The sequence below is a fragment of the Sinocyclocheilus rhinocerous genome, unplaced genomic scaffold (genome assembly GCF_001515625.1).
Source record: "Sinocyclocheilus rhinocerous isolate Xijiao unplaced genomic scaffold, SAMN03320098_v1.1 scaffold681, whole genome shotgun sequence".
Taxonomy (NCBI): domain Eukaryota; kingdom Metazoa; phylum Chordata; class Actinopteri; order Cypriniformes; family Cyprinidae; genus Sinocyclocheilus; species Sinocyclocheilus rhinocerous.
The window spans coordinates 1,431,500-1,450,329 of NW_015641029.1; the positions used below are offsets into that span (position 1 = coordinate 1,431,500).

The following is an 18,830-nucleotide window of genomic DNA, read 5'->3' on the forward strand; positions in this document are numbered from 1 at the left end:
GTTTGAGAGAGGCGGGGCATAGAGGACCTACAATAATGTACAGTATTCGAAAAATAATGTGTTTTTTGAACATTAAAGCATGTCAACATATTCTGTTACACCAAATACACAAAATAATGATCTTTAAAATAGCATCATATGACCCCTTTAATATATTTAAATAATTTTAATACTTATTGAGAACCACCGTTTTAGACCATCACAAGAAAGAAAACACAAACTGTGAATATCTAGTTCCACAATTAAGGTGTATAATAATACATTTGACTTACTTGGCATCACTGATGCCCATGTCTCTGTGTAGGAGTGTAAGGTTAGCTGTCTGATCACCCATGTGCAGCAGTAAAGCCAAACAGTGAGCAACCAGTTTCATACGCATGGACGAAGACACAGTGTTCCTGAGGCTGTTGAGACAGGCAAAACTTGCATTTATATACGGTAATTGTCTGAAATTCGTGAGTTAAAAAAAAGGTGGCAAAAAATGAAGTCAGAATAGGCTGCAGGACTGTGCGTAGTTAGGAAAATACACACCTGCCATGGTGGAAACTCTCCACTGTGAAATTCTTCAGCACATTGTGGATAATGACTCGGGGACATCCATCCTCAATACCAACTGCAAATGACAGTAAAAACAAATTAGGTTTTTTAAAGGTTTAAAGGGCACCTATTATGCCCCTTTTTACAAGATGTAATATAAGTCTCAGGTGCCCCCAGAATGTGTAAGTTTGTGAAGTTTCAGCTCAAAATACCCCCCAGATCATTTATTATATCATTTTGAAAATGCCCATTTTGAGTGGAAGCAGAAACACGCTGTTTTCAAGCATAGCTCTTTAAATGCAAATGAGCTGCTGCTCCCCGCCCCCTTTTCCAGAATAAGGCTGCCTTTACAGCTCATAACTCAGATACTCTGCCAAAAAACTTCTGTTTGGTTTTGATTATTATGTCTATCATGCGTTTTAAAGCCATATCAGTTTACACTTCTGATATACAGTGTCAAATACACGCAAGTTTATGTTAAAAACACACATAAGTTACAAAAACACAGTGGGTTATGTCTGTGAAGTTAAACAGCTGGAAAAGAAATCGCATGTTTATATTAGATCTGTGTAACAGCAGTATAATATACAAGTGACAGCAGCGTAATATACAGTACCTATACTGCTGTCTACACTGTTAATGACCCAAACAATAAAACAAAAGCAGAAAATCACTCTCTGCTCTGGACTGAATAACGTCTATAGATTTAATAAGGAGACTTTTCCTATTTGAATGCTGCTTTTAAATGCTTTAGTGTGAAGATAAACATGGCGGATTGTGTGCGGCTCACGCAGTGTCCGTCAAAAGTCGTGGGTGGGGCTTGTAAAATGTGGTTTTACATTTTACGGATTCTGCAAAGGGCTTGTTCTGAGACACTGCTTATGACTCATGGGGATAAAAAAAAAAAAAGAGCGGGTGGATTTGTATCATTATAGGGTGGTTGTGTACACACACTGCCAACACATATTTATGTTTAAACAACATTTAAAAGTGAATTTTGCATAATAGGTGCTCTTTAAAAAAACACAATGGCCATATAAAATGAGCTGAACTAGTTGCAGAGACACAGTAATGAATTCTTTGTTTCTTTTACACTCACATTTGAAGGAGAGACGTTTCTGTAGCGAGGCTTTGATAAGGAAGGACAGGTACCAGGCACATCGAGACTGTCTGTCACGAGCTGCATCCTCTTTGGGAAGGAATTCAAGATGTCTAAGAACAGTCTGTGGACTAGAGAACACAACTGGATGTATAAAAATAAGAATTTAGAACTGATCTGGAGCCAAAATAGCTTCCAGCAGACTTTCCAAACCTGAAAACCAATTCATTTTTATGCCTTTCCAGCCATTTCCAAGAATTTTGAAAATAAATAAAATCTTAAGTGAATTAAACTTAAGCACAATTATTTTTTGCAGGACTTTTGCACGGCTGGAAAACAATTTTGTTTGCTAATATTTCCAGATTAATGGTGATCCTAAAAAATCATGGAAAAAATTACTGTAATGACGTTGTTTTTATAATTTATATATGGCATCAGAAATATTTTTATGAATAATTTATGAATATTTGTGAAAATATGACAAATTAATATTTTTATTAAGCAAGTTATATTAAAATTATTACATTGATCAAAATTGGAAGTACAATCTAGATGATCTAGTAAATCTAGATCAGGGTTCCTCAAATCTTGCCCTGGAGGGCCAATGCGCTGCAGAGTTTAGCTCCAACCCTGATCAAAGTCCCCTACCTGTGATTTTCTAATGATCCCGAAGACATTGATTAGTATGCTCAGGTGTGTTTGATTAGGGTTAGAGCTAAACTCTGCAGGAAAGTGGATCTCGTGGGTCAGATTTGAGGATCCCTGATCTAGATGATTTCTGAAGGATCATGTGACACTTTATGCTGATGGAAATTCAGCTTTGCATCACAGAAATAAATTATATTTTAAAGTGTATTAAAATAGAAACCATTATTTTATATTGTAATAACATTTTGCAAGATTACTGTTTTTTTTTCTGTATTTATGATCAAATAAATGCAGCCTTGAGCAGAAGAGACTTCTTTAAAAAACATTACAAGTCTTACTGATCCCAAACTTTTGAGCAGTAGTGTGTGTGTGTGTATATATATATATATATATATATAATAAAAACTGCTCCTGAGGCACAAAATCAGCCTATTAGAATGGTTACTGAAGGATCATGTGAAACTGAAGACTAAAGTAATGAAAATGTAGTTTCATCATCACAGGAATAAGTTACAATTTAAAATATATTTAAATAGACAACAGTTAAATTAAACTGTAATAATATTTCACAACATTACTGTATTTTCAATCAAACAAATGCAGCCTTGGTAAGCATTCAAATACATGTAAATAAAAATTTCTTACCAACCAAAAACTTTTGAATGGTATATGCACGTTATAATTAGTATTAATAATTAAAAAAACAAAAAAAACACTTGTCAAACACATGATGTTCTCCATACCAGTTCTCAGCTCTCATCTTCAGCAGGTCTTCAGGGGTCAGCGCTGCCATCTTTGCTCCAACATCCTTCAGAGAATCAAACTCATTTGGAGACAAAACTAGAAGGAAGTTAAGGATCTTGACACAAAAAACGCTGTGGAGAGGCGTGATAAAACATGGAGAAGCATATAGAGAACAAAAAAAGGATACGTTGGTCAAAGGGGTACACATCTTCTGCTTTGTCTGCCTCAGTGTTGCATGAAGGGAGGAAGAGGGCTGTATCTGTCTGAGCCTCAGTTTCAACCACTTCATTACGCAGAGCTTAGAGACAGGATCGAAGAGCCAATGTCAACAATACTTTTTAATGTACATTTTATTCATAGAAATTTTGAAAACTCATATAGCTACTTACCTTCCACTCCTTTCTGATTTATGACATTGGTAGCAGCCAGTGCCACAGCCTGCTGAAGAGTCTCGTTGCCCACTTCGTTGAGTCTCCTGGAGCTCAGAGCACGCTTCTGTTTAGTTGTCCCAAAAGCTTCAATGAGAGCATCCACCTGTGATCAGATACAGAATACACACCAATGATTTATTTAAATATACATAAAAAATGCAATTTACACATATATCACCCTCTTCTATGATTGTTCTATGAGATTTTTTATTTCTTAAGTTCATTTTGATATTTTGGGGGGTGGAGGCTCAAAAAATACAAAAGTCTCTGAGGGGGATTCAATTGTCCTTATAATGAAGCAAAAACCTTCAATTTCAAAAAGATACAATTCTTTAACTTTAGGTAGTTTGGCATATTATTATTATTATTTTTTTCTTTTTGTAATTTTAATAATTAAAATATTTAGATTTTAGTGCATCAAATCAGTCATGTGGTGGAAACAACATGCAGAAAAAATATATATAAAACAGGAAATATCATAGAGATGACCTTTGCGGATCATCAAATTTCAGTGTCAAGAACAAGTACCTTAAAGTGGCCATGAAAACAAAATGTAATTTTTTATTATAAATGATTTATCTGTGCACATCATTAAAGATTTGAAACAGCATTTATTCTCTGTTGATGTATGTACCGGTGATTCAATATTCCAGCCAATTCCTGAAGGACAAAATCAAGTTCCATTTTTCTTTTTCAAGAAGCCTTTTACTTAGAAACACATAACAATAGGGAAGAAATACAATCACAACTTCATTTTAATAACTTTCATGCCGATGTTAGTATTTCAGAAACAATAAGGCAAGGTTAGTTCATGTAAAATGTCTTGTGACTCCCCCAAAGATATAATAATAATAATAATAATATTTGTAAATACATTCATATTTACAAAGAGTACTTTTTACCTTGATAATGGTCTAAATGTTTTTTAACGTGTGAAACAAGCATGAATACAAAGAATACATTTCTAAGAACTTGGCATATGCATTTTAATCTAAACCTTTCCTTTTTGTTTACCTTGGACATTGACCCATACATAAATTATATAATTAAAAAAAATAAAAATCAGTTACCAGTTACTCACCTTTTCTCTGTATGTATCAGCTTGCTTTGTGTTTTCATTTACTGCTGATTCACCTAAAGACACAAACACAGACTCAACAATGAACTTCTCTTTCGTTGACATCCTGTCTAACCTAACAAGTCATAATGCACATGGCTCCGGTCTCTGTTGTGGACTATTTAGTTTGTAGACATTACTGTTAAACATAAAGGGATTAAAGATTACAGAGGAGCCACGATCATAAAACAAGGAGTTTGCAAACATTATAACTAATACATTTCCATGACTTTCTCTGATTTGATTTGATAGATTATTATTATAGTCAATGACTTTTCAAGACCAGAGAAACAACCATTTTTAAAGTTTCTGATACTTCCATGACCTGAGGAGCCCTGAAAAAAATATTACAGATGTACCATATTTACCTGGTATAACAGGAAGCATATTGAACAGCTGAGCATTATGAACTTTCATTTTCATAGTTCTCTTGTCAAGTACTCCCACAAAACACCTGTTAATAACAATTACAATCCCATTAATCAGAGACAGAGAAATATTGTTTAACTAGTCAATATTCATAAAGCTTGATAACTTCACCTGCACAGATTATTACACTGTAATGATCCAGACCCAAAATTGCTCCCAACATAGGGAAGCCTGTCTGATTCTGCAACCTAACAAGGGAACATGAAATATTTCTGAACACCAGATACACCAGATTTACTTACTTAACCATTACAAAGACCCTAAAACAAAAACTTTTCAATCTACATAAGCTGTTTTACCACAATGCGTCGGGTTTTCTTTCTGGGATTGATACCATCTGAGTGTTTGAAGAGTTTGAAGTCCAGCTCTTCTGCTTTTTTCACGTGTCCATTAGAAAATTTAACTACAATGACAAGAATTAGGTTTAAAATAGAGAAATGACCCAACAGCAAACAACCGACAACGATTCAAGACTATTTTAACCTACAAACTATTTGACTTTAACCATATACATTGTTTATGGTTTACACGCGAGCATGACGTATATCCACGTGGGTGCGTTAAACACAAAGATGAAATGTAAGAATAATAAATTAGAATGGACGAATAACGCCAAAAATATATTTTAGTATATCTATCATGTTTTGGATATTAAAAAGTTACCAATAAGAGCATCCTGCCCTGTTTCTTCACATGGTTCCCACGAACAGGTCGCCGCCATTATTACCGTTTCCTCGGCTGATATTCACACGCGTACCTGCTCAAGCAGCGACATCCAGCGGCGAAGAAAACTCCTGCATCTATCCAATAGACTTAATAAATCAAGTATTTATTTATGTCTATGCATCTATCTATCCGTTCCTATGATCGCGGAGATAAGCGCCGCGGGCCGTATGGAAACAAAGGGAAGATCAAAACTCGTACAGAATTTATATGACTTGTACTAGGCTACTATGAGAATCTTTGGTGCTGACTAAGAATCCCTTCATTTAACAAATTTTAAAAAGTGTCTTATTCTTTGCCGAATTTTACAGAGATTATTAATGACTTTCCCCCAAGTTTCTCATACATCAGACTAAGCATTTGATAAATCGAGCATGTTGTTCATAGACAAGTAGGCCTAGCCTACAGTAGGCTATTGGCAACACTTTATTAGGATGGCTGCTAGTAATGGAAATAAAACAATTTACCGACCATCGTAATTCGTATAAAAATCATGATAGCTATATTTTAACACGTTATGCTAATTCCACTCTTGGTTAATCATATTCATAGTTGTATAATTGATTTTCTAATTTTGTATAATTTCTAGTATAAACTTGTAACGTTCTAAAAAAAATCAAAGGGGTACACATCTTCTGCTTTGTCTGCCTCAGTGTTGCATGAAGGGAGGAAGAGGGCTGTATCTGTCTGAGCCTCAGTTTCAACCACTTCATTACGCAGAGCTTAGAGACAGGATCGAAGAGCCAATGTCAACAATACTTTTTAATGTACATTTTATTCATAGAAATTTTGAAAACTCATATAGCTACTTACCTTCCACTCCTTTCTGATTTATGACATTGGTAGCAGCCAGTGCCACAGCCTGCTGAAGAGTCTCGTTGCCCACTTCGTTGAGTCTCCTGGAGCTCAGAGCACGCTTCTGTTTAGTTGTCCCAAAAGCTTCAATGAGAGCATCCACCTGTGATCAGACACAGAATACACACCAATGATTTATTTAAATATACATAAAAAATGCAATTTACACATATATCACCCTCTTCTATGATTGTTCTATGAGATTTTTTATTTCTTAAGTTCATTTTGATATTTTGGGGGGTGGAGGCTCAAAAAATACAAAAGTCTCTGAGGGGGATTCAATTGTCCTTATAATGAAGCAAAAACCTTCAATTTCAAAAAGATACAATTCTTTAACTTTAGGTAGTTTGGCATATTATTATTATTATTTTTTTCATTTTGTAATTTTAATAATTAAAATATTTAGATTTTAGTGCATCAAATCAGTCATGTGGTGGAAACAACATGCAGAAAAAATATATATAAAACAGGAAATATCATAGAGATGACCTTTGCGGATCATCAAATTTCAGTGTCAAGAACAAGTACCTTAAAGTGGCCATGAAAACAAAATGTAATTTTTTATTATAAATGATTTATCTGTGCACATCATTAAAGATTTGAAACAGCATTTATTCTCTGTTGATGTATGTACCGGTGATTCAATATTCCAGCCAATTCCTGAAGGACAAAATCAAGTTCCATTTTTCTTTTTCAAGAAGCCTTTTACTTAGAAACACATAACAATAGGGAAGAAATACAATCACAACTTCATTTTAATAACTTTCATGCCGATGTTAGTATTTCAGAAACAATAAGGCAAGGTTAGTTCATGTAAAATGTCTTGTGACTCCCCCAAAGATATAATAATAATAATAATAATATTTGTAAATACATTCATATTTACAAAGAGTACTTTTTACCTTGATAATGGTCTAAATGTTTTTTAACGTGTGAAACAAGCATGAATACAAAGAATACATTTCTAAGAACTTGGCATATGCATTTTAATCTAAACCTTTCCTTTTTGTTTACCTTGGACATTGACCCATACATAAATTATATAATTAAAAAAAATAAAAATCAGTTACCAGTTACTCACCTTTTCTCTGTATGTATCAGCTTGCTTTGTGTTTTCATTTACTGCTGATTCACCTAAAGACACAAACACAGACTCAACAATGAACTTCTCTTTCGTTGACATCCTGTCTAACCTAACAAGTCATAATGCACATGGCTCCGGTCTCTGTTGTGGACTATTTAGTTTGTAGACATTACTGTTAAACATAAAGGGATTAAAGATTACAGAGGAGCCACGATCATAAAACAAGGAGTTTGCAAACATTATAACTAATACATTTCCATGACTTTCTCTGATTTGATTTGATAGATTATTATTATAGTCAATGACTTTTCAAGACCAGAGAAACAACCATTTTTAAAGTTTCTGATACTTCCATGACCTGAGGAGCCCTGAAAGAAATATTACAGATGTACCATATTTACCTGGTATAACAGGAAGCATATTGAACAGCTGAGCATTATGAACTTTCATTTTCATAGTTCTCTTGTCAAGTACTCCCACAAAACACCTGTTAATAACAATTACAATCCCATTAATCAGAGACAGAGAAATATTGTTTAACTAGTCAATATTCATAAAGCTTGATAACTTCACCTGCACAGATTATTACACTGTAATGATCCAGACCCAAAATTGCTCCCAACATAGGGAAGCCTGTCTGATTCTGCAACCTAACAAGGGAACATGAAATATTTCTGAACACCAGATACACCAGATTTACTTACTTAACCATTACAAAGACCCTAAAACAAAAACTTTTCAATCTACATAAGCTGTTTTACCACAATGCGTCGGGTTTTCTTTCTGGGATTGATACCATCTGAGTGTTTGAAGAGTTTGAAGTCCAGCTCTTCTGCTTTTTTCACGTGTCCATTAGAAAATTTAACTACAATGACAAGAATTAGGTTTAAAATAGAGAAATGACCCAACAGCAAACAACCGACAACGATTCAAGACTATTTTAACCTACAAACTATTTGACTTTAACCATATACATTGTTTATGGTTTACACGCGAGCATGACGTATATCCACGTGGGTGCGTTAAACACAAAGATGAAATGTAAGAATAATAAATTAGAATGGACGAATAACGCCAAAAATATATTTTAGTATATCTATCATGTTTTGGATATTAAAAAGTTACCAATAAGAGCATCCTGCCCTGTTTCTTCACATGGTTCCCACGAACAGGTCGCCGCCATTATTACCGTTTCCTCGGCTGATATTCACACGCGTACCTGCTCAAGCAGCGACATCCAGCGGCGAAGAAAACTCCTGCATCTATCCAATAGACTTAATAAATCAAGTATTTATTTATGTCTATGCATCTATCTATCCGTTCCTATGATCGCGGAGATAAGCGCCGCGGGCCGTATGGAAACAAAGGGAAGATCAAAACTCGTACAGAATTTATATGACTTGTACTAGGCTACTATGAGAATCTTTGGTGCTGACTAAGAATCCCTTCATTTAACAAATTTTAAAAAGTGTCTTATTCTTTGCCGAATTTTACAGAGATTATTAATGACTTTCCCCCAAGTTTCTCATACATCAGACTAAGCATTTGATAAATCGAGCATGTTGTTCATAGACAAGTAGGCCTAGCCTACAGTAGGCTATTGGCAACACTTTATTAGGATGGCTGCTAGTAATGGAAATAAAACAATTTACCGACCATCGTAATTCGTATAAAAATCATGATAGCTATATTTTAACACGTTATGCTAATTCCACTCTTGGTTAATCATATTCATAGTTGTATAATTGATTTTCTAATTTTGTATAATTTCTAGTATAAACTTGTAACGTTCTAAAAAAAACATACTTGTTAACATCCTAAAGGAACAAGGAAAGAGTGAATGAGCTTATAAAGCCTAATCTTTTTAACGAAGTTCCAAATCGCATCAGTAGGCTACTGTTGGTTGACTTGGGGGGGACCAAAAATCTCTTCCCATAGTTGAAGATACTCTTTTATGAAAATAAAATGCGAAATTCTATTGAAATTGATCTTTATTTAAAGGGAGTCGGCGTCACGAGCGTCTATGACACACACACACACACACACACACACACACACACACATATATATATATATATATATATATATATATATATATTTGTGTGTGTGTGTGTGTGTGTGTGTGTGTGTAATATTATAATTCATGCTGGCGCCTTACTCGAACTGCGCGTATTTCAAGTTTCGCATTATTTGAATTTCAGCTAATTAACATTCCATTACGTCACAGTGCTTCATATCAGTATCAGACACCGGGAGCAAGTTGATATTTACATTTATTTAGGCATTTGGCTGACGCTTTATTTCAAAACGACTTGCATTTAATAAGTTATAGTGTGAAAGCTTGTGACAGTATTCTACAATAAGTATACATACATAAACAAAGTATTTTCACAGTCTACAGAGTTTTCAGATTTGACTGCTCTACTGGACATCATGTCAATGACATCATCCGAGTTCAGTGTAGCTGAGAGTGAAGGTGTCCCTGATGGCCTTCATGGGTCCAGGAGAGACACATTATCCACTGAGTTAGAATGTTTCAATAGGCTGGATGTGTTCAATCTAGGCACTATCAATGTCTATGATGAGATAGATGGTAATGATTACATAGAGGAGTCCAGTCTTAGCAGTGCCACATCTGAAGATGAAATTGAGGCGAGTGTGGTCAGCTTTGAATCGCACTCCGACGAGGGATCATTTGTCAGTAGGCAGAATTCGCAAATGTGTTGCGGCAGCATGTTAATGCATAACAGAGGATGTGATGATAGTCTGGGTTTGCTGAGCATTAGCAGCATGTCCTCATGTGAAACCCTAATCGCCCACCGTCCTCCAATGTGCAACACATCCCTCAATCCCCCCCATACATCCTCCAGTTCTATAGAAGCAGCAGGGCCTTCGGTTGGCATGGATGTCCATAGTGACAAAGAAGCATCTTCTATAGAGTCTACATCTATAGGAGTGTCATCTGTAGACTCTGAGGACAACAGTGCAGGTAAGATTGAAATTACATTGGAAATTTGGAACAAGTATCTAGAAGCACTTGAGTATAAAGACCCCCGCAACAGACTCTCTGTCTCATATTTAAGATTCCTTTACATTGTTGCATATTTAGCATATCTAGAAGCAATTTTAAATAAATGCATGTAGGCCTAATTACAACCGTGCTGATGTTTAAAACAAAAGCACTCCGCTCATGTGATATTGGTTTTTACTGTCAGTCACAAGAAGTTAGAGTAAATTAAATGTAAACACAATATAACCTGTTGAGTTGTTTTTTAGAAAATGTATCATGGTTTCCACAAAAATATTGGGCAGCACAACTGTTTTCAGCACGGATAATAATCAGAAACACGGCCAATTAAAATAGTTTACCAACAAAGCCAAAGCATTGCGAGTCTGCAACCAACATACCAGGAGCATCATAAAGTTTTTTTGAGGGGGCACTAGTGATCGCCTACCATTTTCATGTATGGACAGCAGAACTATTTGTTCTTTATAGGAAAAAAATCCATCCCTAAATAAAAAATATATATGTATCTGACTGTTCTGTGTTGTCCTTGAAATTGTATATATATATTTTTTCCCCCTGCATATCATGTGTGAGGCTCTATACTGATTCCCCCAACCACCTGTAGCTTATGCAAAAACTCTGGGGCAACTTTGGGGCTATATTCATTTTGTGCCTACTACAATAATCACAGAACATCTTTATTAAATGTAAAATATATATATTTTTTGTCTTTTGCAAACTGAATTCAAAGTCGATTTAGCTCAAAATTCTGAGGGGTCATGTGCTTGAATGTCTTTTTGAACAAATCAATTAAGTGAATGCTTCTTCATTTTAGAAAACTATATCAGTCTAAGGAAGAAAGTGAAGAACAGGATCTGTTCATTCTTCAAGAGGGCATGGAAGGCTATAAAGCATCCTTCACTCTGTTCACCAGAAGTCACAGAGCCAGACGGTGCAGATTCATCATGTCCTGCAGAGCCCTCTTGTTTCAAACCAACTGATGGTGAGTGTGCTGCTAGTATTACTATGGTACCCTGCAAAAACTACATTTTAAAGGGGCCATGAACTGCCTTTTTATTATTTTGTACTGTTTTCTGAGGTCCACTTATAATGTTATCAAGATTTTTACATCAAAATCATCATAATTTAAAATAGGCTATTTTCTGTCCTGTTTTTGACCCCCCTCATTGCACTCTGTTTGAATAGACGTGGCGGATTGTAGACTCAGAAGTAAACACCCACTGCTATGATTGGCTAACAGTTGTGTATGTTTGACAGCCTACATCCTACACAGATGGATGCTGCTGTGATTTAGGTGTAAATGCATAAATCCTCAGTACATATCAAATAATCTTTAATAACAGAAAAAGCAATAATGACCACGTAATTCAAACAGTTACTCACACTTGTGTGTTGCGACATTACTGTCGGATCCAATATAGTCTGCAAAGCATCGTCTTTTAGTTTCAATCTTTCTGAAAATCCTGTGTCGAATTGTACCTTGTTTGTAAACGAATCCGCTGTAAAATGAAGTGATCAAAGGACCAAGTTCTCACTGATGCGGTCTGGATCTTAATTAAAAATGAAGTTCATTTACTCTTTCCTAATGTTAGGATCAGAAGAAAGGCGATGCAAAGGTTGTGTTTTTCCACAGCTTGGCACTGCACAGAATCTTGTTGTCTTCGGAGCCATCTTTATAGTTTGGTTTATACGTAGACCTGTGTTTGTCTCTCTCGTTATTTACACTATGTGTGTGAATCGGTGGGCGGGGCTAAACAGGCAGTGTGGTGTTTAGCCACACTATTACATCATAAAGTGGCACATTCCACAACCTGTCGTTTTGGCAGATCGGCTTCAATATACACTGTTTTTAGACTAACAAAAAGTTCTGGAACTTACAGGATGTTTTTATAGTACAATGACCTCTTATGTGTCAAAAGATCAGGGGAATTTTGATTTCTCAGTTCATAACCCCTTTAAATCTGTATTTTTGTCTTGTTGTACACAAAAAAATGATTATAACGTTGTTTATGCATGTGTGTTTTTCAGGATCTGACAAGTTTGGCTATGAAATGAGAATTGCTGCATCAGGAGGCTTTAGCACAGTGAATGAGGAAATCCCTTCATCTAATGGCAAACAGGTACTCTTACTGAATTCTACAAATATATTGATTTTAGATATAAAGTTGTGTCTTGATGAAAACATCTGTTGATGATTAATTTATAGATTGTAGATTCTTAAACCTTAAAAATTTGATACTGAGATCTTACATGCTTCAACATGCTCACAATACTAACTCTGTTTTGTAACCTGTTGCAATTAGACAGAAGATGCTGATTGCCTAGATGAGTGCAGCCTTAGCAGCGACACATCCGAAGATGGCTGTTGTGTGATCATTTGTGGCCCGTCCTCCATCCAGAGAAGAAAACCGGTCCATAGGCTGGGTGAATGGAGCTTTAACAGCACCAACAACCTCTTCATAGGTGAAGGTGGAACTGACAGTAGCCTGGATCTGTTAAGTATTAGCACCGACATATCCTCCACTGAGGAACGAAGTGGCGCTTGGCAGAATGGTCCTGCTAGAGAAACCTGTGCATGTTCAGATTGCAGGAACATGTACCCAACAGGACCTTCAATGAGCCTGGAGGCGCAGAGTGACAAAGAGGTGCCTCCTGTAGACACTGCAGAGAACAGCACAGGTGAGACTGAAATCACATTGGAACCTGGGACATTTATGTAGATGGTAAATACAAGCACAGTATACTAGCATATGAGGATGATTCAGTCTTTTTGAACAAATCTATTAACTGAATGATTTTTGTTGTTTTAGAAAAACATACCAGTTTGAGGAAGAAGATGATGAAAGGGATCTCTTCATTCTTCAAGAAAACATGGAAGGCCTTAAAGTGGTCCTCCTTCTGCTGCTGCTGCTGCTGCAAGACCAGAGTTGAGCCATTTGTGCCTCTACAAGAGGACTCAGAGCCGGACCCAGAGCCAGCTGATCCCAAACCACACTTTGTTGCAGAGCCCTTTGGTTTCAAGCCAACTGATGGTAAGTCTGCTGCCATGATTACTGTAGTACCCTGCAAAAAAAACAAAAAAAAACAAAACCATTTTAATTAGTATTTTATTTTACTATAGTATTTTATTTAACTATATTTTATTATAACATCGTTTTTTTTTTTGTATGTATGTGTGTATGAATGTATGTATGTATGTATGTTTTTTTTTCGATTTTCGACAGTTTGACTATGAAATGGTAATGATAGAATCAGGAAGATTTGGATTTCTGTGAAACGATTTCAACTAATGGGGACACTGTGAAGGCAGCAGAAACCTCAAGCCCACCACATCAGGATCAGAGAGCTCAGACGAGCCTTAGTCTGCCAGCCTGACCAAATTAATATTAGTATTAATATTAATATTAATGATTTGTATACACTATATGCACATGCACAAGTAGACTTGTGCCTGAAGTAGCATATACTTAGTTGTATGGCCAAAGCAGTGCCAAGTTTGTAGCACTATTTAGCTCTTAATATGGTAAAATTTGTTTTATTAAAGGCAAATGATATATGTAAATTTATACATTTGAATTACACTGTATAATTTTATGAAGTATTTTTAAGCCAGTATTTGTAACTGAAAGAATCTCATAGTTTATTGCTATTATGAATTTACATGAAAGTATTCCATTCAAATAATGATGATGTTTAAAATTTAATAATAAAAATATTTATAAATGTAAAATCTCCCTTTCTCTCTTACTTTTGGCCGCTCCAAAAGGTGAAATAAATCTCACAAAAGTTTAAGTTTAGATGAAAAGTCAAAATTAAAAAGAGTATAACCATAAATATATTGAGATGAGATTTAGTGACGTTTATTTTAGGAAAATCATTGGCATTTAAAAAAAAATGTAACTTTACCTAAATAGTACAAGATGTGGTGACTTTTGTTTGTGACTTTTGTGATAGGAAATAAAATGAACCGGAAAATTATTATTATTTTTTTTGAAGGGATACAATCCACAAATCAGCCTCGATGAAGAAAAAAATGATGGATGATAGGATGAGTTAAAAAAAAATGCTTTCTCTATGTTCAGATTGGACTGAAATAATAATACCAAACTGACACTAATCTGGCTCTATTTATTGGATTTTAAATAGAAAAAGTGTTTTATTTAATTTATTGTTTTTTTATTATTATTATTTTACAAAGAAAAAATGGGGCATAATTTAAAAGTGAATATGGTATGTTTGTGTGCTTAATAGAATCTGCTGCGTTATTGTTTATAAATCTCAACATTTATGGGACACGGTTTATAGAGCAGGTCTGTCTGGTTGGCACAAATGTTATTTTGTGCAGCAGTGACGGGCCGTGCATTTTACACCTAGGCCTTCAGTGGCGTCCTACATGAATTAATCCATCTCTTCATACCATCACAATGATGCCACAGCTATAGAAACCATAAATATTACACAGTAATGCAGAATAACAGGGCACTACTCTCTACAGCTCTGGATGGCCCTGGTGCTGCCAACTCGAAATCTGATTGGTTAAAGCAACAGTTTCATTGCCATTGATTTAAGCTAACGGACGCCTGCAATGTTGATTCTGAAGGCCTTAAGGCAGATTTCTTTGACCCTGGCAACACGATTGCTGAAATATGATTGGATAAAAGCTCTAATATAAACATACACTGCTGGAAGCAGTGCAACCAAGAGAAAAGCTATGAAATGAAGAGAATAGACTATTGGAAATAATTTAATACACATTCATGGAAAAATATATTAAACTAAATCAGTGATTCTGATAGTGTTTAGGCCAGCAGAGAAGGCTTTGCTGGCCCTGACGGCCCACCACTGTTGTGCAGCATATATGAATGAAATTATGAAGAACAACGGACTGGAGGTTTTTCTTTGCATTGTAAGCCTTCTGCACAATTTCATTGACTTTCAAAGAATGGGACAACATTTGCTAAAACACTTTGTCAAAATGTGATGAGGACATGTCCCACACACAAATTACACCTATGAGGAAAATTAAAGATCATAATTAATGCATAGTTTTAAAAACATTATTTTAAAAATCATTAAATCTACAGTGAAAAACTCTAAATTGACATTCCTAGAATTCTCTGTATGACACCACCTGTTTTAAGTTGTTTTTGGGATATAGTTCACCCAAAACTTAAAGTTCTGTCATCATTTATTTACCCTCAAGTTGTTCCAAGCTTGCATTAATTTATTTCTTTAAACATAAAAGATCATTTGAAGAATGAAAAAAATACTATGCAAGTCACTAGGGATCATTAACTGTTTGGTTTCTCACATTCTTCAAAATATCTTCTTTTATGTTTAAAAAATCCATATTTTTATGGTGAAATTCTGGCAACCACAGTACAGATTCACAGATTTTATTACAGTGTAGGGGGGATACTTTCTCTATCCAAAGCGAGTTTATGATCACTAGTTCAAAGCCTTTCATTATAAAGGTCAACTAATTAGGCTGTGCCCTATAATGACCATGTGATCCGGGTTTAATATAAATCATGAATATTATTAATCAGTAACGGTTAATACTGAAGCCTGCGACTACTGATCGGATCAAGAATGGCTGAACAGTGACTATAAAGGTCAAATCAATACTGTAAACTAAACAAACGAACCGTTCACACAGAAAGCGTTTGTGCTTTTTAAAAGCACGAACAGAATGAAAAGTTGTTATCTTTGTTAAATTCTGCCGCATTTTTTGCATCATATATTACACTCCGTTATTATCTGCTAAACTTAAAATGATACCTGAGCTCGGGGCGGCCTAATTGACTCCTCCCCTCAAACACGCGTTTTAATCATAGACTGTATAAAGGTTTTAATCTTATTAGTTTTTTTTGTGTGTTTTGGTTTTTCAATTATTTACAATCAAAGTGACACGGATACAGTTAAAAACACACAGGAAAATCATTAATTGTCAGTGCTATGTTAATATTCATGAGACATGTTTTTGTTCCTGTCGATAGCCTGAGCCAATCACCACTAGGCTGAATGACGAGGGTCACGTAACGTAATTAATATTCATAACACAACCCTTTCTCATAGTAGGATTGGTAATATCTGCAACCCGGAAGTCTAACTTACAAATGTTTGTCCGGGCGTTTTGTAGTGATGGGAAGTCCGGTTCTTTTCCGCGAACCGGTTCTTTCGGACAGTTCGTTTCAATAAACCGGTTCAAAAAACCGGTTCATCTGTTATTTTACGCCCTAACGTACTGACGTCATTCGCGATGACGTAATGATATCAAATCTGTCCTCCTGGGCCGGGATGACCTAACAGAATCTTCAACTGAACAAAGTACACAGTTGTGGATTAATGCTTACTGGAGACGCGAACCGTTTCAAACGATTCAGTCCGATTGGGTGAACTGGTTCAACCGGTTCACTAAGAAGAACCGGTTAAATCGAACGATTCGTTCGCGAACTGGACATCACTAGCGTTTTGCTTTAAATCTGAACCTTTTGGCTTTATGTGTGATGTTCAGGCAGTGTGATGGAGTCTGAGCGTACATCGGCTTATGGCGTGCGTATAAACATTTAGCTGTTTTTCTAGTGTAGGAAAACAGGGTCGCGAGAGCAGCTGTAATACAACTATTTCCGAATGTCCCTGATATGACAGACTGTTGCTTTTATGTGTACTAATAAGTAACACACTTGTTTGTCTGTATGTTTTTGTGTGTATTTGTGTAGTAAAAGAAGAATATACACTGTACTTGTAAACTAGGGTGACCATACGTGCCATTTTCCCCGGACGCGTCCTGGCCAGGATTTAAATATTGCCTAAAATATCTAGGTTTTGGCTTTGTTTGCGTGTGCAGACCGATCGGTGTATGACAGGGGTGCCCAACCCTGCTCATGGCGATCGACTGTCCTGCAAAGTTTAGCTCCAACTCTAATCAAAGACACCTGCCTTTAATTTTTAAGTTGCTTCAGGTGTGTTTGATTAGGGTTGGAGCTGAACTTTGCAGGACAGTGGATCGCCAGGAGCAGGGTTGGGCATCCCTGGTGTATGACATCGGTTCCTTGTGTTTTCGAAACGCTGTCGAGGTACCTTGAGTCGAAGCAATATAGAAATCCTGGCCAGGACGCGTCCGGGAAAAATGGCACGTATGGTCACCCTATTGTAAACCTCCTTTTAGTCACTCTTAGGTCTCTATTTCTAATGTGGTTGCTATTCGTATCACCAAATGTTTTGATAATGGCGCTATTCCCTAGGTCGTTTAACTGGTGAAAGGAGCCTTTTACAGAAAATTTGTCAAATAGTGAGTCATTATTAGGCCCTAATACAGTTTATGCATTAGCACTTTGAAATGCATGACTTCAAAGTAAAATTTTATGCCTGCAAAGCAGCTTTCAGCTAATGGCTGTAGTATATGGATGACATGGCTATTACAATCTAACCTGTATTTGTCTCCTTTGTTTTTGTGGCCAGAATAACACAAATGTAGATTTTACACAAAGCACTGACGATGACCCTCTTATTGATGGACCACTGGTTTCCCAAGATGCACTTGAGTCAGTGATCAAGAGAGAGTTTCAGAAATTACCCACTCATTGGGCAGTGAGTGTCATCTCATTTTTACATGTGAGTATAGCAACAGTTTTCACTGCACTTACTTGAGAAAGAAAATGACTTGAGCATTTTTAGATATTGAAAAACAAGACAAAAATAGTAATTATTGGCAGTGTTAAATGTTGCTCCAAACAGAAAAAAAAAAAGCTTTAAACATGGCAGTTTTGTTATACTCACCCTAATGTTGTTCCAGACTTTTTGTAATTTTTGTTTAAAACTTTTTTTTAAAGGGGTCATATGATGCGATTTCAATTTTTCCTTTCTCTTTGAAGTGTTACAAGCTCTTGGTGCATAAAGAAGATCTGTAAAGTTGCAAAGACTAAAGTTGCAAAGACTCCAAAGAGATATTCTTTATAAAAGTTAAGTCAACCACGCCTACCTAAAACGGCTCGTTCTAACATGCCCCCACATACCTATGTCACGATGTGGGAAGATTTGCATAACGCCGCCCAAATGTTCACGCAAAGAAAGAAGGCGTAACTTTTATTCTCCTGCCGCCACCATGTTGTGAAGACGCTGTGTGTTTCGTT

At 35.9% G+C, this 18,830-nt stretch overlaps 3 protein-coding genes across 4 annotated transcripts in view; 1 reads left to right on the forward strand and 2 right to left on the reverse strand.

Annotated features, from left to right (window-relative positions):
• Positions 1–5,791, reverse strand: part of LOC107754182 (DNA-directed RNA polymerase I subunit RPA49-like) — a 7,982-nt gene extending 2,191 nt beyond the window's left edge. Inside the window, exons 1-11 of the mRNA XM_016570544.1 lie at positions 5,669–5,791; positions 5,305–5,408; positions 5,117–5,193; positions 4,945–5,030; positions 4,541–4,593; positions 3,418–3,562; positions 3,216–3,326; positions 3,028–3,124; positions 1,637–1,767; positions 532–613; positions 273–404 (exon numbers count right to left, since the gene is read on the reverse strand). Of these exons, the coding sequence (XP_016426030.1) occupies positions 273–404; positions 532–613; positions 1,637–1,767; positions 3,028–3,124; positions 3,216–3,326; positions 3,418–3,562; positions 4,541–4,593; positions 4,945–5,030; positions 5,117–5,193; positions 5,305–5,408; positions 5,669–5,726 (1,076 nt within the window). The 5' untranslated portion in view covers positions 5,727–5,791. The remainder of the gene's footprint in view (positions 1–272; positions 405–531; positions 614–1,636; positions 1,768–3,027; positions 3,125–3,215; positions 3,327–3,417; positions 3,563–4,540; positions 4,594–4,944; positions 5,031–5,116; positions 5,194–5,304; positions 5,409–5,668) is intronic.
• A 543-nt stretch (positions 5,792–6,334) lies between these two features.
• On the reverse strand, positions 6,335–8,915 carry LOC107754175 (DNA-directed RNA polymerase I subunit RPA49-like). The gene is made up of 7 exons (XM_016570538.1): positions 8,793–8,915; positions 8,429–8,532; positions 8,241–8,317; positions 8,069–8,154; positions 7,665–7,717; positions 6,542–6,686; positions 6,335–6,450 (listed from the first exon to the last, which is right to left on the reverse strand). The coding sequence occupies exons 1-7, from the start codon at positions 8,848–8,850 to the stop codon at positions 6,335–6,337; spliced, it is 639 nt and encodes a 212-aa protein (XP_016426024.1). The 5' UTR covers positions 8,851–8,915.
• A 7,849-nt stretch (positions 8,916–16,764) lies between these two features.
• The window catches only part of tmem192 (transmembrane protein 192), a 13,303-nt gene continuing 11,237 nt past the window's right edge, over positions 16,765–18,830 (forward strand). The window contains exons 1-3 of one of the 2 annotated variants that reach the window (XM_016570511.1): positions 16,765–16,826; positions 17,165–17,250; positions 18,160–18,312. In XM_016570511.1, coding sequence (XP_016425997.1) covers positions 17,221–17,250; positions 18,160–18,312 — 183 coding nt within the window. In that variant the 5' untranslated portion in view covers positions 16,765–16,826; positions 17,165–17,220. Of the gene's footprint in view, positions 16,827–17,164; positions 17,251–18,159; positions 18,313–18,830 lie in introns of those variants that run through there. The other variant, XM_016570512.1, reaches the window with a different exon arrangement.